The sequence below is a fragment of the Netta rufina genome (genome assembly GCF_964035555.1).
Source record: "Netta rufina genome assembly, chromosome: 2".
NCBI classification, from domain to species: Eukaryota; Metazoa; Chordata; class Aves; order Anseriformes; family Anatidae; genus Netta; species Netta rufina.
Genome location: NC_140124.1, coordinates 32130935 through 32148926, shown reverse-complemented (window position 1 = coordinate 32148926; position 17992 = coordinate 32130935). Strand labels below are relative to the sequence as shown.

The 17992-nt window shown below is 36.0% G+C and overlaps 1 protein-coding gene across 4 annotated transcripts in view; it reads right to left on the bottom strand.

Annotated features, from left to right (window-relative positions):
* Positions 1-227: 227 nt before the first annotated feature.
* Positions 228-17992, bottom strand: part of HDAC9 (histone deacetylase 9) — a 293977-nt gene continuing 276212 nt past the window's right edge. For all 4 annotated transcript variants that reach the window (XM_084282895.1, XM_084282896.1, XM_084282897.1 and 1 more), the window contains exons 10-13: positions 14543-14665; positions 11976-12186; positions 11385-11602; positions 228-2756 (exon numbers count right to left, since the gene is read on the bottom strand). In XM_084282895.1, the coding sequence (XP_084139021.1) occupies positions 2436-2756; positions 11385-11602; positions 11976-12186; positions 14543-14665 (873 nt within the window). In that variant the 3' untranslated portion in view covers positions 228-2435. The remainder of the gene's footprint in view (positions 2757-11384; positions 11603-11975; positions 12187-14542; positions 14666-17992) is intronic.

Sequence of the window (17992 nt, the reverse complement as noted above, 5' to 3'; positions counted from 1 at the left end):
ACTAAAAGGAAGACTTTGTGTAATCATTGTAAGAATAGTGTAATAAAAACCTTGCTCCTGAAAGCTTCAATTGTTTCAACAATGTGTAGCAAACATATTTGGTTATACAAAGCAAAAGCACAACTAAGTTATCAACTTTACACAAAGTCAGATATCTGAAAGGGGATCTTTTAAAAAAAACTTTATTTGAGAAAGGAAGAGACTTATATCAGAAGGCAAAAAAAGGGAACATACAAACAGAATATATTTACAACACAAAACAAGAGATCACCTCTAAGGGTGTAAATTATAATAAATACAGTAGATTTAAAATGTTAGAGACAATTATCAATTAGAAATCTCTGTTTTTTTAAACCCAGTTTTCCTTTTCACTGGTTCCAGGTAGTTTCTCTATTTTAAATTTTATCCAAATTTGAAAGATTCTGAAATTAAAGCCCACTAATGTATTGTGGTTTCTCACCTGAATGACATTATAAAAATATCTTCTGTCCTTTGTGAATACATGTTTTTGAAATGATATTGTACAAAAATCTTCTCATTGCAAGTTTCTCCCCAAATAAAATGTATTTTAAAAGATGCACTATCCCTTTTGATGAAGCCGAAGTTAGGTTTCAAAGAAAATTAAAACTATATGGAATGGGAAAAACATAAAATTTCATTTTTATATAGTTCACTTTTTGAATGTGAATGTGATTTTTTCATCCAAGACGGTGGAAGATTTATGTTCAAATATAAAGCACAAATAAAAATAACCTATATTTTGTCAATTAATTAATATATCATTCCTATCTAAGATGATCTTTATGGTTTGGGAGGCCTTTCATTATATAGCAGCTATTTAGTCATTTGTTTGGAGATCTTCTAGGAAAAAGGATAATGTATCTTTATAAGTTGCAACATTTTGTAAGAGATTTAATAGTATTAGAGCATAATGTAAACAACACATGCTAATAACATTTCAGAACAATTTCTACATTTGGCAAAACAGCTATCTCTTTTGAAACAGGATACTGCACCTTAAAATACCTTAGCTTTAGAAATATAAATATTTTTAATAGAAAAAAAAACTGACAAGGATTCCAGGTCAGTTTGGGATTATCCATATTAAAGGGGATCTTAATACAATGAATCTTTAACTAGCTTAACAAAAGTAAACCTATAAAACAAGGTAAACATATCAAAAGGGAATATGAAGGAAATGTTTCACTGGAAAGCTTCCTTAACAATTTCCCTACTCGCTTTGTTATTTTCTTTGACAATAAATCAATTCATAGAGCGCCTTTAAAAACAGAGAGAACACTACCCCGTTTCCCCCTGCCTTACATTCCTCAGCACATGAATCACTTGGGCTTCCTGTTTCCATAAGGCATTTCCTGCTCCCCCTCTCAGAATCACTTTTCTGCAGGAGAACAGCAGGGACCTGACAAAGTCTTGACTTAAATAAACAGTGCCTGCCATTGCATCCAGCACTGCTCTGTCTGATTTTATAGCAACAAAAGGGACACCAGCTCTCTGAAAGCACAGACTGCACAAATGTGCTTTGCTCTTCAGCGTTTGTAAAATACTGTCAGATAATTTGAAGTTTCCTCCTGCTGAGTTGGCATTTTTACACTGACCTTATTTTAGGATTTGTCCGTAAGACCTAATAATAAAGTTAATGCCATATTGTATGATTAGTCTTTATTAAAAAAATAAACAAGTGATTGGATATCAGACAATAATGATAACAGTTCTGTGCTTTTCCTGCAATACCGTAGTATCTGATTGAAACCTAATGCTGTGTTTTCCTTCTTGACAGTATTTGCATCTGCTTCATTTAAGAATGTCTCTGCAGACAGTATCATCAAATACAACAAAATGAAAAATCAGGCAGTGCAAAAACTGAAAACAATGCAATATTTAAACAGTGCCTTGCCTGGCATCTTTACATCCTTCTTGTGCACTTCTCTAACTTACAATTTGTACTCCAGCCTGGGACCGCTTATATAGCAGTCAGTACCTGTCTACTGGGGGAAAAAATACCCTATTGTTAACAGTGTTCAAGACTACATTATGATACATTATATACAGATAGCTGAAAGCAAAAGTCAGAGGATTCAAAATCAGAGAAGAATGTTTCATCAATCAGGTCTGGAAAATAATTCCAGCAGTAGCTGATCTCAACAAGCTAGGTGATAACAAGTTCTCTTGCACTAAGAGTAATGTAATCCTGGGTTAATACAAATTCTATCGTCTATTATGCAGTTATGTAGAGCAATTGACTGCAACAGGTATTTTCTCCATTAGTGGCCATAAGGATGAGCTCCACTATGTCTTTAAATGTGCATACAACACCTCTTCCTTTGTTAAATTCTTTGAATGGTAAATCAGAATTTGCTAGATCAGTGAATCAAAACACAATCGCTTATCAATGGCTAAAAAAATGCACATGATGTTCAGATAATAACCTTAATTACAAATCCTGGAGCTAAATCTTTGCCTATTACCTGTTGCATAAAAGCAGCTTGCTCCCCAGATTCCATTTGCTGGGTCTGAATATCCTCATCACTGTCCGGTGGCTCCTCTTTGACCTTCACAGCCCCAACCTGCTGTCCTATTCTGTCATCCACACCAGCACTGCTGCTCTCAGCCCTAATGCTGGCACCGCTAGCGGCAGCTCGCTCCTCCTGCATCGAGTGGTCTCCATGAAGCTCTTCTTCAGCTTCCTCCAGGTGACTGCCAGGCTGCTTGAGCTGCTCAATGGACTTAGAGAGCATCTGGAAAAAGAAGGAGGGGGAATGGTTACTGACTGTTTTTACCAATGCCAAACACTGGGAATCACCTGATTTGCACCAGCAAAATTACAGCTTCTGCAACAAAGATGCATCACTAAAACATTAATTTACAGGTGAAAAAAAGAACCAACATTCCTAAGTGAAAGGTCACTTGTTATTCTGCAGTTGAAAATATCATTTATGTAACAAGTGCTATACGGTAATGCTAATTAAAAATAAGGCGGACTAATTAAAACATTACTACATGTCTGTTGCATTGTTGCAGCTGGTAATCAAAAGCAATTAGTCTCCCTTTGTACTCTTTCTGAAACAAAAAATGGGTAAATTTATATAAATACACATTACAGTTAATTTTTCCCAACATAAAATAATAAAGGAACTCTTTAAGAGAGAAGAAAATTAGTATCTTGGTTAATATTTTGCTACAAGCAAATTAGGGAATGCTCACCGAGGCTTCTCTATCATTTGCTGCATGAAGATCCACAGAGGAGCAGTGACAAACAAACGGTGTCAGTCACCTCTCCTGTGGCACAAGGAGACAACAAGGATGCCTGTCCCTGACTGGAAGGACTGCAGCTTTTGTCATGTATGGTACAGGTGTCCTTGTTTCAGCAGTGACGATATAACACAGCTACCCAGGCAATACTGTTTTTACACCATTAACTGCTACTGTAAAGCTTTACTGAAATGTCAGATGCCTGAGTGTCATAACCAAATATAGTTTATTCTTTATGCTTTCTTGTTTAAGATGTCACAAATATATTCCAAAAAAAAAATCCAAATGTAATCCAAAAGCCAAACTGGAAATAATAATAAATAAATAATAATAATAAATAATAAAGAAGCCTTGTTGGAAGAGGCATAAATCAGACAGATAAGTAAGTATCTACATGACCAAATGAGTAATTATCATTTATTCAGCTGGCCCACTTGATTTTAAGCAAATACTGATTTGTATCACCAAGGCCAAATATACTTAGAAGAACAAAACACTATACCTTCCTCCCTTCTCCCATCTGTCTGCCCCTTCCACAGATATCAAGTCTTTCAAACTGAGTTTTTGCTGGGTTTATATGCTGAGTAACTGTATGGCTTCAGTACAGATATTTTGTTACAATTGACTCTGGTCTAGTTCTTTCATTCTGCTCACTTATGCATATAGAAAAATGCCACCACAGGGAAGGGCAGCATTGTCATGTGAACTATGATCGAGAAGCTACAGCTGGACTCAAGAAACTCACACAAAGGTAGCGATGATATCTGAACGATTTGTTTTTGCTGTCCCAGTGATGCTCTGACACATACACCTCACATCAATGGAGAAAAAAAATCCACAGTGGAAGTCTACAGGCTGTAATCACAGCAAACCTTCATTTTTATTTTTTTGGGTGGGGTGGGGGTAATGGGAACATAATGGTTTACTAAAAAGAAACAAACAAAAATCCCTTTTCATTGCTCTTGAAACTGCAAAATCACAACACATGTATCCTTCATGCTGCAGGTGGCATGCTCTGAGCTGAGGAGTTTTCATTACTGCAGCTAATGCAAATTTTCTCCTTTTATTAAGAAGAATCTTGACAATTTATCAGATGAAACCCATAAATCTTTTCCAGTTGTTTGCCAGGGGATGACACCAACCAGGAAGGCACTGAAGCTCACTGCATATATTCAGATTGGGTATACTACTCCATTGCTTACTTAAACATCTGCATATGATCCCTGTCCATTCCTCAAGCAAAAAGAAAAAGGGAAGGCTGACTGGCCAGTAAGCAAGTACAAGCTGAAACATCTGTGCGACAGATAATCACATACAGCCAGGAGAGTCACTAGTGCTGATCCATCTGTAAAGCATCCCATGTGCCAGTTACTTGACATCAGGTGGGTTATTCTGGATGGAAAGCCAACAGAAAAGGACTGCATGTTGACAGTGAAGTTAAGACATATTTAGCTCATTACTGCTCTCCTTTTATTTTTTATTTTTTCACTTTAATGTCAGGCTCTTCTTCATGCTGCTGCATGGCACAGATCTTCAGTGCTGCTGAGCTTTCTGATGTAACACATTATGACCTGCAGTATATAATCTATATGTGGAACGCTGCAAATGCTTTTTGCATGCAATCAGCAGGGAGATACAAGCACATATAAGGGAACTGTGAAGAATCGTGTAGTATTTGCATGTATTTCAATTTGCAGTGTGCCTGTCTTAGCACCCACTCCCACACCATGGAAGTCAGGAGGAGATTTGCTCCAGGCTATGGTGACAGGAGGAGCTAAACAAATCTTCTAAAACTTGGTGGAATTGTCTTTTTTTTTTTTCCCTCTTTTTTTTTTTACAATAAAATTTACAAAGTACATAAATATTGTCATCTTTCATGCAAAGTCTTATTAAAAACATCCTTTACATTGTGACTTGATGGCAGAATTGAGAATGAAACTAAGCCATAGGTAAGGAAGCACTGGAATCATGTCCTCTCACATGACTGAGCCTGACAAAATGGGTGGACCGCCTTGGGGGCAAAACCTGAAGAAACGCTCCTGCTGCTCAGTCTGCTAAGCCATATCACCACCATGCTTTCACAGTTGTTAATGTGGTTTTTAAAGACAGCCCCATCTTATCCCAGTAATTACATTAGTATCGTTATCAGGAGACTGTTCAATTCTCCTAAGTCAGAAACATCTTCTTTTATACTATATAATACTATGTATACTCCTAGCACTACTGCAGAAATTACATATCTGGAGACATGAAAAGATAACAATTTAGGATCAATATTTCTATCTTACATCTCTGCCTAAAGCAGAGAGTAAACCCTGAATGGAACACTGCTCAAGTTCTTTCACAATGCAGCTGGATCCTTCTGCTTACACTTAACATTTAAATCTTTCTCTTTAAATCTCCACTCACATTTATTTATTTTTTTTAATTCTGAATTTATCTGTAGATACATGAAGAACTTTTTCCTGGTTTTAATGTACATTTTTCATTCTGAGAATGTGATTGCTTAATCTGAGCTTTAGTAAGACTATGTTTAAAAATAATAACTAAAGAGTGGTTTATATTTAATGAATAAATTAGTTGTACATATTGTTCTTCTTGAACCAATACACATTCTTGTAATTGGTATTCCAAGTAAAAGAGTTACTCAAAAAATGGCTTCTTTCTAATGTAACCTATATTTTTTCCCCTTTTATTTTCAGGAAATTAAACTGTAAGGGATATTCATGAGCCAAAGTAAATAGTGGCAGCAGGAGAGGAAGCATTTACAGACATCAGCTCTATTGTATAGCTGCAAGAGTCCGAAAAAAGACATCAAAAACAATCAAACTTTCTTGGCTGTACCGAAAAATGGAAGACAAAGCACAAATAATCTGGACACTGCAACAACCACTTTACAGGGCCTTTAGTTGCAGCCACTTTCTTTGTCTCCTCTGTAATAACAAGCTCTTGTAAAATGGACTATTTTAAATAAAATGTGTTTACAAAGAGACAAAGCACAACATTCTGATGCACCCACCACATACATTTCTTTCATTGATTAATTGTTCTTTTTAAATAAATGGCTGTCGTTTCTAGGAACTCATTTACATACTTATGGAAAACACTTTTCTCCTTCTGTGCTGTAGCTATCAGATTACATTGACCAGCTATGTAAGCTGTTAGGCATACTAAAATGACTTGGCACCTGCTTACTGTTTTGTTACCCATGCAGTACATTCCTAAGGGATGCATTTAAACCTTCAAGATCATTTTTCTGAATTATGTCTTAAACATTAGTTCTCAAGAAAGGAGAAAATTCTCTGGGCATTTCTAATTGTTGCTGCAGTCTTGTCCACATAATCCCCCACTATAAGCAATATTTGAAAGAAGAGGCGTGCTACCTCTCTCACTTTCAGAAGATGCTAGTCAGAAAGGTAAGCTGGAAAGCCAAAATCTTAAATTATAATCTATTTAATGAAACTAATGAAACTAATTTATTCAAGTTCAATCTGATCAAAACAGTCTTTCTTATTTCATTAAATATCAGATGAGTGAATGATGAATCTGTGGTTAACTGTCTCTTTTCAATATTCCTATTGATGATAAATAATCTTAATTTTTCTGTTAACTAATCAATAGAAACCTCCGTATTATTTTTCATTTTTTATTAACAGACAGGTCAGTTATGCTAACCTTCCAAAGCACTATTGACCTTTAACTTCTTATAGATTTTTTATCATCTGCTTTTTACTTCACAGTCTTGCCCAGTCACTGTTTATACAAAGATGCTTTAAACCTGTTAATACCCTGGAATGAAAACTGAAATTCAGGCACTCCTTATTTAACCTTTAACATTGTCCATACTGCTTCTGCACTTTAGTGCACATTTAAAACTGGCCCACTATTTTAACCTTCATTACTCCAATATAAAGGAGGACTCTAACATTGACAAATAATTGTGTATAGTCAAAATGCTATCACCACATTTTTTAAAGAACACTTGTGGAGGTCATTTGAAGTGAATGAAGTTAATTCACTGATCAAATGAAATCTTGGTCCCAGTGAAGACAGTGTTAGTTTAGCTTTAGCAGGGGCAGGACTTTATCCATAATACACAATTGGTTTTGTTTGTTTGTTTGTTTGTTTGTTTGTTTTTCGTGTTTGTTTGTTTGTTTTTAAAAAAAGAACAAAAAAGAAAAAACAACCAAAAATCCCACCTTTTAAAGGTAGAGGGCTTTGTTCACATGCTGTTTACATTAAAATTTCTGATTTTATAGAACTCAGACTTACTCTATTGGTTTTGCACTTGTATTATCTCAAAATCTTTTTTTTTTTTTTTTTTTCCTGCAAGTGGCAGCATAAAAGCTTTTTAGATACAGATATGCACAAATAAAAACAAGATTTTAGGATTTTTATTGTAGTAGCAGTTTTTCAGTACTCAACTGCAATAATTTTAGCTGGAAGTTTCAGACTTTGGACTCCCTTTATTGAGCAGAATGAAGTTCTACAATAGTGATCAAAGGGTCTTATGAGGAAATAAGCTGTCATTTGAACTGAAGTGTATTAAAGCTGACAACAGCAAAGTCGAGCTTCCCAAAGACAAGAGGAGTTCAGGTTACTGCACATTCATTATCATTTTTTCTCCAGAAAGCTGGGACGAGCGTTTCTACCTATTTTTGGATGTGATGTCAACTTTTGCAGCATGTTTTTAGAAGGTCAGCATACTAGATCCCGCAGGTATAAATGTCAGGCTTCAGCGCAGACGTATACCATTTCCCACATCAAAAGCCTGGCATATGACAGCTGACCAGAAATAATCCATAGGGGATCTTCTCTTTGTTATTAAGGACAGAGGCACACCTCTTGGCAATGATTTGTTTCTTTTCAGAATGGAAATGATCCAGGGGAATTCTTTACCTCTGACCTATGTCAGATTTTGCTTGTTATCACCCTCACAACAACACAGGCTTGAAGCACTTGCTGCTGAAGTATATTCTTTTATCAAAGAAAATAAATCACTTTTTAACACAAGATAAATAAAAGATCTATGGGGTGGGGAGAAACTGTTGCTTTCTTCCTCTTTTTGCTGTTATAGCAAGATTTGCCTATTTGTCCACCAAGAAGATCTGACCAAAATCACTTTTCAGGGATTGCTGACACATGCCATATCATCACATTTCAAGGCAAAAATTCAAATAGCTGGTTCAGTTGAAATATATGACAGCCTTAAGTACTTACAGGGTCCTAAACATAAGGGGAAAAAGGAAAAAGAAATGGAAATTAAATAGAATGTATTAACTTGTTCTAAACTCTTGATCAATTGGGATTTCATAGTCCTGTCAGCTTAAAATGGTTCTCACCTTTCTAACCAATTTTTTTAAGAGAATGTTTGAGTACTCCTAATTAAAACATTTTTTCAAGACTGAAAAGGAGGGAATCTGTGCAGATATGTGTTTCATTATATGGCCTATGTTCAGAACAGTGAGGAAAGAGGAGTGGAAAATAAAAACATGTATTCACCTGATACATGCTCAGACTTGTCCTAAGAAATGCAAAGATGTCTTTGCTACATGGTGTAGAACATCTCATTCTACGGTTCAGGTAAGCCTCCTTTGCAGAGTTTACATTTGATTGTAAGAGCCACACAAAGCTGTTAGCTTAAATAACAAACAAAAAACTGCAAATAAAGGTAAGGTAAGGTAAGAACAAAGTATATCCCATCCTGCTGGCGGAGTTAAAAAACCTTATGCCAGCACAGATGTTCAATCCAAACCTTTAAATTTAATGGGTTAAAAAATATAATTTTGAATTCAGTACTTAACAGCCACTCCCTCATTTGATCATTTCTCACTTCCTTCAATAATGGCTACCATTAAATGCCAGTTTTTAAAAATCACATTTATTCTGTTAATTACGTAAGAGAACACCTGGCTTTCCATATACTTGCAGAAGACAGATGTATGATTGGAGCACGGTCATTTTCAGTGGTATTCATCAGAACAGTTCTTCTGGGAATAGTATGGTAGAAGAATCTCTTTGCTACAGACAGTAAAAAAAGTCTGATAAACCACCCACATCCTCACATAATCCACTGCTTCTGTGGATGCAGCATGATCCTATCCCTCCTTAGGTGTTTGCTGCTCTGATGAGTTACTGTGCTCCTGATGAAAGCTAGCTGCTTGGGGAGTAGAGATAAGGGAGACTGAGCTATCTGGGCAAAGGAAGTAAGCTAAAGACCCTGGGATAAAGATAAATTTCTACTACCTACATTCGCATATAGCCTATACTGTAGAGAATAAAAGCTAGGTTCATTAAGTTTTAAGAGAAGCAATTGTTTTGTCTCTTTATTACAAATACCCATGTGAGAATGAATGGGGATGTCAACTATGTTTTGGGAGGGACTTGTTCTCAATATTTAGTTTCATAAAAGTTTAACAGGAAAAAAAAATGTTATTGAAACAACCATCATCACAGGCCAACCTCACTCTTTTTAGTTCTTTTCCAGTCTGAATCTTGTGAGGTGCAATGTATCCTAGTAAAATGTGACTCAAGTTTAATTTTGACATTCAGGAAAAATGGTCCTGTCCTGTAAGTCACAGTGCATATCCCCAAATGCTATGGTAGAATGTATGCAGATAAGTGTGACCTAACACAAACATGTCAATGTGGTTCTTTGCTTTGTGAAGAATGCATGAACAGTAACTGATCAGTTTGCAGTGGATACCCACAAACAGCATAAAGACTCAGTACTTTACTGGTAAAGATTCTTTTCAAACAGTTGAGGGCAGGTGAAATATTTTCAAAACCTGAGGCTACAAGATATGCCATCTTGATTAAACATATGGAATGCATACTCAAAGAAAAGCCAACTGGAGTCCTAGTTGAGTAATCAAAACACCCAAGCTGAGAGGGGTTAACATGCAAGGATCAGCTCTGAACTTTGAAGTTTTCTGGTCTTCATTTTTTCTAATTAAGACAAGATTTAATAACCAAACCACTGTACAAACTATGTACTTAAACTCTAGGTTTGTTTCTAATTTTGTTGGGAATTCTTAGTAGATTCCAAAGAATCAGTACCCCCTGGGAAGTTCACCCTTGTAAGATGGACTGACTTTTTTTTTTTTTTTCTTTTCACATAGGTACAAAGACCAAATACTCTGCTTTTCATCTTTTCTTCTTTGCCACTAGCTCTTCTATATAGTTATCACATAACTTAAACAAAACAAGAGAAGTAAAGATGTGTGATATTTGAATTATTCAAGGAGCTCCAACAAACAACTTTTGGAAGGCTATGCAGTAAGTGAAGAAAAATGTTCTTCAGAGAAAAGCATTTAATTACTTGAATATCTTCATTTTAGAGCAGGGAACGGCATCACATTTGTTGTAGAAGCATTAGCCCCTGATAAATCTACCTAGATATTGCTGTACTTTGTTTATTAGTGAATGGTCCCTTTTCTTCTTTCTTTCTCCTCAGAAAAATGTGTTACTATACAGGGAAACAGGGACACAGTTCAACTTGTATCTGATATTAGTAATAGCAAATTCTTCTCTTTCTCCTTCACTGGCATTTTTTTATCATATAGCTAACAAACCATTATGTTATTCATGAATTTACATTGAAGAAGCTGATTTGATAAAAGATGATTACAAATTTATTCAGATTGTCAATATATTTCTAACACAAAAAAGATCAATTTCATCAGCTGGTTGACTTCAAATGAGTTATATATTTATTCCACATAATATTCCACAACAAATGAGCTTAAAATATGATTCAAAGGCAGCTGAACTGAATGATTTCTGAAACTGGAAATGACAAATAAAAAAAAAAGCTGGATAGACAGCCAGTAATCTTTATGGCATAATTTACCATTTGGCAGGAAAGCATCTGTAAATAAAACTGAAAGATGCTTTGATACCTATTTCATTGAACTGTATTCTTATTGGTGTCAACAAGCATATCAAAAGCTGAAAATGAGGACCTATATAAAAGTACACTAACTATGCATAAGCAAGGTAATCCTGCAAGAACCTGTCTATTCTCATCTACCACATGGCACTGACATCTATTATGTTCCTTATTAGTTTTCAACATTCATGTTCATTAGAAATTCCTTACTTTGGGAACTCACCTTATTCATGTGGATCTGTTGCTGGTACTGTTTCTGCTTCTCCAAAAACTGTTGATGTTGCTGCTGGATGACCAGCTGGGCCAAAGTACTTTGAGGAAGAGGAGCTGACTGGGTTCGATTCAGTGGCCTGTGACGAGGCAGTTTGTGGGCAGCTCTTATGCCAGGTGAGACTCTTTCCTTCGCTGCTAAAGGAGACTGTGCATGAAGAGGAACTGCTCCTGCAAAAGAGTGACATTTCACTCCAGTGTAAAGAAAAACAAACTACTGGTTCTAATAGAAGAGAAATCTCTCAGTAAGAAGAGCGGTGTATGTTGCAGAACTTAGCATTAGCACTGATGCAGTGGGACGTGTACCACATGCCTAGCCATGCTGGGAAGTTCAGCAGCTGCAAAAGAATGTGATGAAGTAATCATTTTCTCTTTTCTGTAATCATGGAATTCTTTCAGGCTAACGAACTCAAGCAGAATCACTAACGTGGGAAAAAAATATCTATGCTTTTCTCTCCCACCCTTCTACTTTTCACAACAGTCAGAATACAAACGTCATTAAAAATATCTAAAATGATTGTTGTGTTGAAGCTTTGATCATTACCAGTCACAAGAAGTTTTTGCTGTCTCATTTGTTCTTTCAGTAACAGATGTTGCAAGAGAGCCTGGTGGCTGCTATTTGGCTTTCCCTCCAAAGCAACATGAGGATGAGCTGAAGAAGGAGGAATGCTCCCCCCATACTGTCCAGCCAAGGCCACTCCTTGTCTGAGCGTCTGGGTCTCTCCCTTCTGCTTTTCTTTGAATGATGATGAAGCCTGTCAAAAAACAATGACACTCGTAACTGTTTTTCATTCACCTGGCCATTTCCTGGCTATTTCCACTTGTCTTACGGTATGTTTTCTAAATGCAGAAAAAGTAGTTAAAATCCCTCTCTTACACGTTGATTCTGAGATGAAAAGGGAGGGGGAAGAAGCCTGTTAAATGTAGCACTGCAAGAAACTAAATAACTAAAGCACTTGGAAAAATTCAGTAATGAAAGCCAAAGCACAAGGAACTACTAGTCAGAACATTATTAATGAAAAGACGGGACCTATCCTTAAAATTCCTAAAGGCCTTTCCCAGCCTCGTGCAGAGGAAAAAAGGGAATCAGAGGAAATAGTTTCCACTGAGCTTGGAATAGGCAAGGCTTGGTTTTCACATAACTTTCCATCAGACAGCAAGCCAATCAGCAAAACAAAATAATTACCTGTAGTAGTGGTAAGCTATTACTTTTCCTGAAGCATTCCCTGACTCCCTGAAGGACAGCTCAAAACTTTCACCATTTGCAAAGTAAATGTGTACAGTTAAACTCTGGTCTACTGAATTATCAAGAGCTGTTGTGTGTGTGTGGCCTTTTAAAGTACCCTTATAAATTGCACAGTTATTGATTTCAAGCTTTTTGTAAACTTTGGCCGTTCAGGATTGCAAATACTTTAGATTTCTTTGTTCCTAATAAAAATCTAGTTTTAACAAAATGTATTTCAAGGGTAGTCAAGCTTGAGTAGTAATTTTTACAGTTAGAATAATTAACAGAAATAAGTGTGTTGAGGCTTGCTCACTTATGGTATGTCACGGTAAAATAACATCTCTCTGATAATCTGAATTTCGCATATTGTAACAAGGCAAACCAAAGTTTATACAAATTTTTTGGGGGTGTATGCTTACTTTACCCTCTGTCATTATCCTTCCCTGAAAAACGAACACCTAAATAAACTTTACATTCAATTTGCAACTACTTAGTCTGGTAACAGACATAAACAATACATGCATAAATTAACCCCTTTATTTTTTCAAATGCCAAAAGTAATATTTGGTGCAAGCTGGTAACATCAAAAGTTCTCATCATTTGAGTGAGAAAATTAAAGATGTTTTCATTTCCCTTTTCAACGTTATAAAATTTATTTGAAGCTAGTTATATTTATGTGAAATAGCTAGGAAATTTTTGATGATATAGTCTGGAAAAGTAAGCACTACTTTTCATGTTCAGTTCAAGTTTTCCATCCCTTAAAAACAATAACTTGCTTATAAATATTTCATGAAAGACTTCAAGAGCAGTGATTTAAAGCTTGCACAATTTTACACACAAAGTTCTATCTAACGTTAAAATGTTGGACTGCAATAATATGCTATTGGTGAGACATGAAATAAAATGTAAAAGCCATAAAATGACATGAAACTTTAACCTGCAACTAAGTTTAGCACTGGAATTAAGTAGTACTTCTAATAAACCATAGTAGACTGTACATATATATGCTTTTTATATTCTGGAAATCTAGAATATTTCTATTTTACCAATTCATGTTCTGTCAAATATGAATTGCTAGAATTTCTTCAGAATTTATACAGTGTTGTAATAGAACCATAATATACTTATATTAGAATTTTTACAGGAAATCAGGAAGGAAAAGTTTTGACCGGTAGCAAAGTTTTCAGTTATTTTACTGAGTCTCAGATTTCACCTACAGATTACTGTAACTTTGGCTAGATCTAAAGATCTTTATCCATCAACATGGATTTCCATACATATTGTATCTGTTTTCTTATACATTTCACATACTAATTTAACATTGAGCTCTAAATAAAGTTGATTGCTACAGACTGAACAAAGGGCATATGAATATAACTAGTCATTAAATGTTGTTTATATATCCACAGATTTAATTTATATGATTGATAGTACACCCCTTATAAAACAAACCCACTTGCAGGAATACAGGGTTCTTCCACTACCACACTTCAGCCCAGCTTATGTTCCTGTTAGCATCTCATTATAAAAAGTTACAGGTGCTGTACTTTACCAGGTAGGAGTGATCATATAATTTGAACATTTATACTAAATTGTCTCCTCATGTTTTTCTCACCATGTCTGAAATCTGTTATCAGATTTGCAGATATAAATGCAATATATATGGCCTATATTTAGCTAAGCTCCACACTGGCACTTACTTGTGATTAAGAATGACTATTGCTTTCAAGTTGTGCCCTTAAATTTTCAGAAGTTGCCCAATGCAAAGAAAGGTCTGTCTCCTACTATCAATTGCTTATGTTACAAAATGCTAAAAAAGAGAATAGGCAGAAAGTAGGCTTTCTGGGAGCAAAAGTAGACAGTAAGGCTTTGGACTGGTCACTTACAGTGATTTGAGTTTGTACTGCTGGAAGTCCCAAGGTAATGTTGGGCAGAGAAGGGGACGTGTACAGACTCAACAAGTTCACTGATTCATCCTGAATCAAAAGGCGTTGCTGTGAAACCAGATGCTGGAATAAAGAGAAAAAAAACAAAGTATGTATAGTCTCGAGGCTTTTTATCTTGGCTATTTTATTCTGATTGTGCATTGATAGCCAGTTATGTATCATGCATTGGTTTGCATCCCAATGGGGTTCCAGATAAGTACTGTCCCTGTAAAAAAGCTATTGATATTTCCTTCCTTAGGAAAACAACTGAAATACATCTGGGATTATACCTTGGTTAGTAAATCAAATTCCTACTCCATCCCAGAATCTTGAGGATTCTTAGACCTTCTCTTCTCTTGTCAACTGCACTTTCACTATTAGAAATTCAGTGAATTTCACTATCAGAAATTCATTGGCTAAATTAATTCATTGGCTAAATTTCTGAATGTCTTTATCTAGCCAAACCAAAGGTGTCATGATTATGGATGTATTAGATGTCTACATTGTTACGGTTCTTAAAGTTTTGTGGTAAGGTATGAAACGTATCCTACCTGGTTTATGTGTTAATTTACCCATATTGTGATATGAGGATGTTTCAGGCACATTATTTACTTCCATTGACATGGGAATCTTGGGTAGAAAGTGAGCCACATTGTCACATCTGATGTTTAAAAAAATATACTCTCTCTCTGCATATACACAAGAACAGTGTCCCATCATTCTCTGATGATGATGATGATGGTGAACCTTCTCACAGCCTTTCTAACTCCTTTAAAGTTAAGATCTTTAACACTTGCTTTGAATCCTTGTGATATAATTTTAAAGGATGTGGAATTGCTGATATATTTTTAATTACTGTCAAGTAAAAACAGACATTCTACAAAGATCACCCTCTGTCTTTCCATTTTAGATTCATTGGGAAGAAACATAAAAAAATTGCATTACCGCAACAGGAATCTTTTTGATGCCTTTGCCTTTTTACTTTAACAGTCATGTTTTTCAACATGTGGTCTAGTATAGTTGCTTGAATTATATTTTCTGTTTAACTCTTGCTTCCCTCCCAGAACTTTAACACAATAAGACCTACAAAGGTCTTATTAGACTTAGGAACTCTGGCATGATATGGTCCCCAAGGGAACAACATCCTTGAAAAGGAATACCCTGTGTAACAGTATGACACAGTGACTGCTTTCTTCCCAAACAAAAAGCATATGGGACTCCAATAATAGACCACCTCCAAGAGGGATACTGCACACTCGGGCTTTGACTAAAGTAAATATAATAACTTGTCAAGCATGTTGTGGGGAGCTGTAGATTTTCCCCTGGACAAACCTGGAATATCAATTAACTCTGTAAAATACTTTGTGCTAATACAATGCAACTTCAGACCATCAATGAAAAGTGGTTAGGCACAAAAACACAGGATGTTATTGCAAAACATAACCTTCCTCATATAGTTTGTTTGGAGGTATGACCTATCACTGAGACAATAACAGTAGAAGTCTATCTCTGTAATTTTCTTTTGGTACCTAGGGAATCTCAACAGATAGCATACGAAACAAAGAAGCTTCACTTGTATATTACATTAAATCTTGGCTAACAGTGTCTTGCCTTGATAACATCCAACTTTGACTATGATTAAAACCAAATATGTCAAGACTGTGGAGATATAATTGAGGAAGACTACAATGATTTAACTGGAAAAAGAAACCCACAGCACCTCTGATGTGCTTTTTAGAAGATCATCATCAAATTTGTACCCACTGCAGTATGTACACAGAGACACTTCAAAATGCATGTTTCCTTTCTGGTTTTCAGTACGCCACCATTACCTTCTACGATTTGAACTAACACAACTGTGACAGTGTTTTTGACAGTAAAACATATTCCCACACTAAGATCAGGCATGACTGTTACACAAGGCAGAATCAATCATGTTATACATGTACACCATGGGAGGTTAATGTTGAAAACAGGAACTTATTAGTTAAGACTACTTCTGTCAAATTTTTAATACCTCTAATAATCAATCATTTTAATTTTGGTAACTTTGTTTTTTTAATAGTTTCAATAAAAATTAGCCTAAATGCCAGTAAAACCTCATCTCCCAACGTAAGTTTAGCAGCCCACCTGCATGGATTAGAGTCCAGTACATGCTGCAATACAATTACATGACCCCAGCTGCAAATTCTCTTTACACAGTTGACAATACCCTGAGATGGTGGCACAAACTGGAGTTGCCAGCAGTGTCGCTTTGCAGAACAACGGCTAAGTCATGGTCCTCCTTCTCCGTGCAGACTTGATGGTTTGGACTGGCACCCAAATTATCCCCAAAACAACTGCCTTACTTGCTCCTCCATATACATACTCTCTGGGCCCATGGATCCTGCTCCCTGATGCTTAAAATAGCCTGTCAGCCTACTTACTGTCTTTCTTAAAATAGAGGTATGATAACAAAATGTAACAGTGCAGGATGATCAACAAGTACCCATATTTAGTTATCATACTTCTATTTTGCTGCCAGTGCCTGCAGAGAAGCAGGAACACCAACTTTGTGTGTACATGTTTATATGCACATCTAGACATTAGATGGGGAAGGGGAAATGGTTTGGCTTTAATACTTGTAAATTGTGAAGCTAGACTAAGTTTTTTCATAGCTTTGAATATTCACTATTACATTCTTATTTCTTATTTTGCTAATTAGACTCTCTTCATGTACAGTTGAAACAAACCTCACCAGCTGGTCAGAAACGCAGACAATTTGCCTCTAGCCACTTGCGAAGCGTGCCATATTGAGCTGAGAATTACAAACACAGGGCTGTGGGCTTGCACAGATCAACTATACATTTACCTGCCATGTATGTCATTTATGCCTCCAGTATAAAGTGATATTCTAGAAAATGCTGCTCTCCAATGAGCAAATGAAAGAGAAAGAAAACTATCTGGAGCCCACTGACACCATGTGGAAGTCTGTCATTGCCTTCAATGGCTTTTGACCAGGCTGTGTATGCCCAAAATTAATAATTTCTCGTGTCTATGGCAGGTTGTCCCTCTGAACACAAGGGACGTGGCTGTGCAGGGGATCAATCCTGCTTGCATTTCTCATGCAAGTACGATTTAGCCCCAGCACAGCAGGTGACCTGAAAATGTACAGCACGCTACATGAGACAAATAGCTACTGCGGTGAACCTTGATGCTGCTGGAGAGAAGTGGGCCTAATAAAAATAGCATTTTATTTCTAAGGCGCAATTAAAATCTTGAGTTTAACTTTCAAGTTTCATATAATGAGACCAGTGTTTTAACAAATGGTACTGAAAGTATCATTAGGGGAACTATGATAGTAAAAGATTATCTGCAAAAATGTACCGTTTGCAGTGCACCTTTATGCATTCAAAAAAATGTAAATGTCTG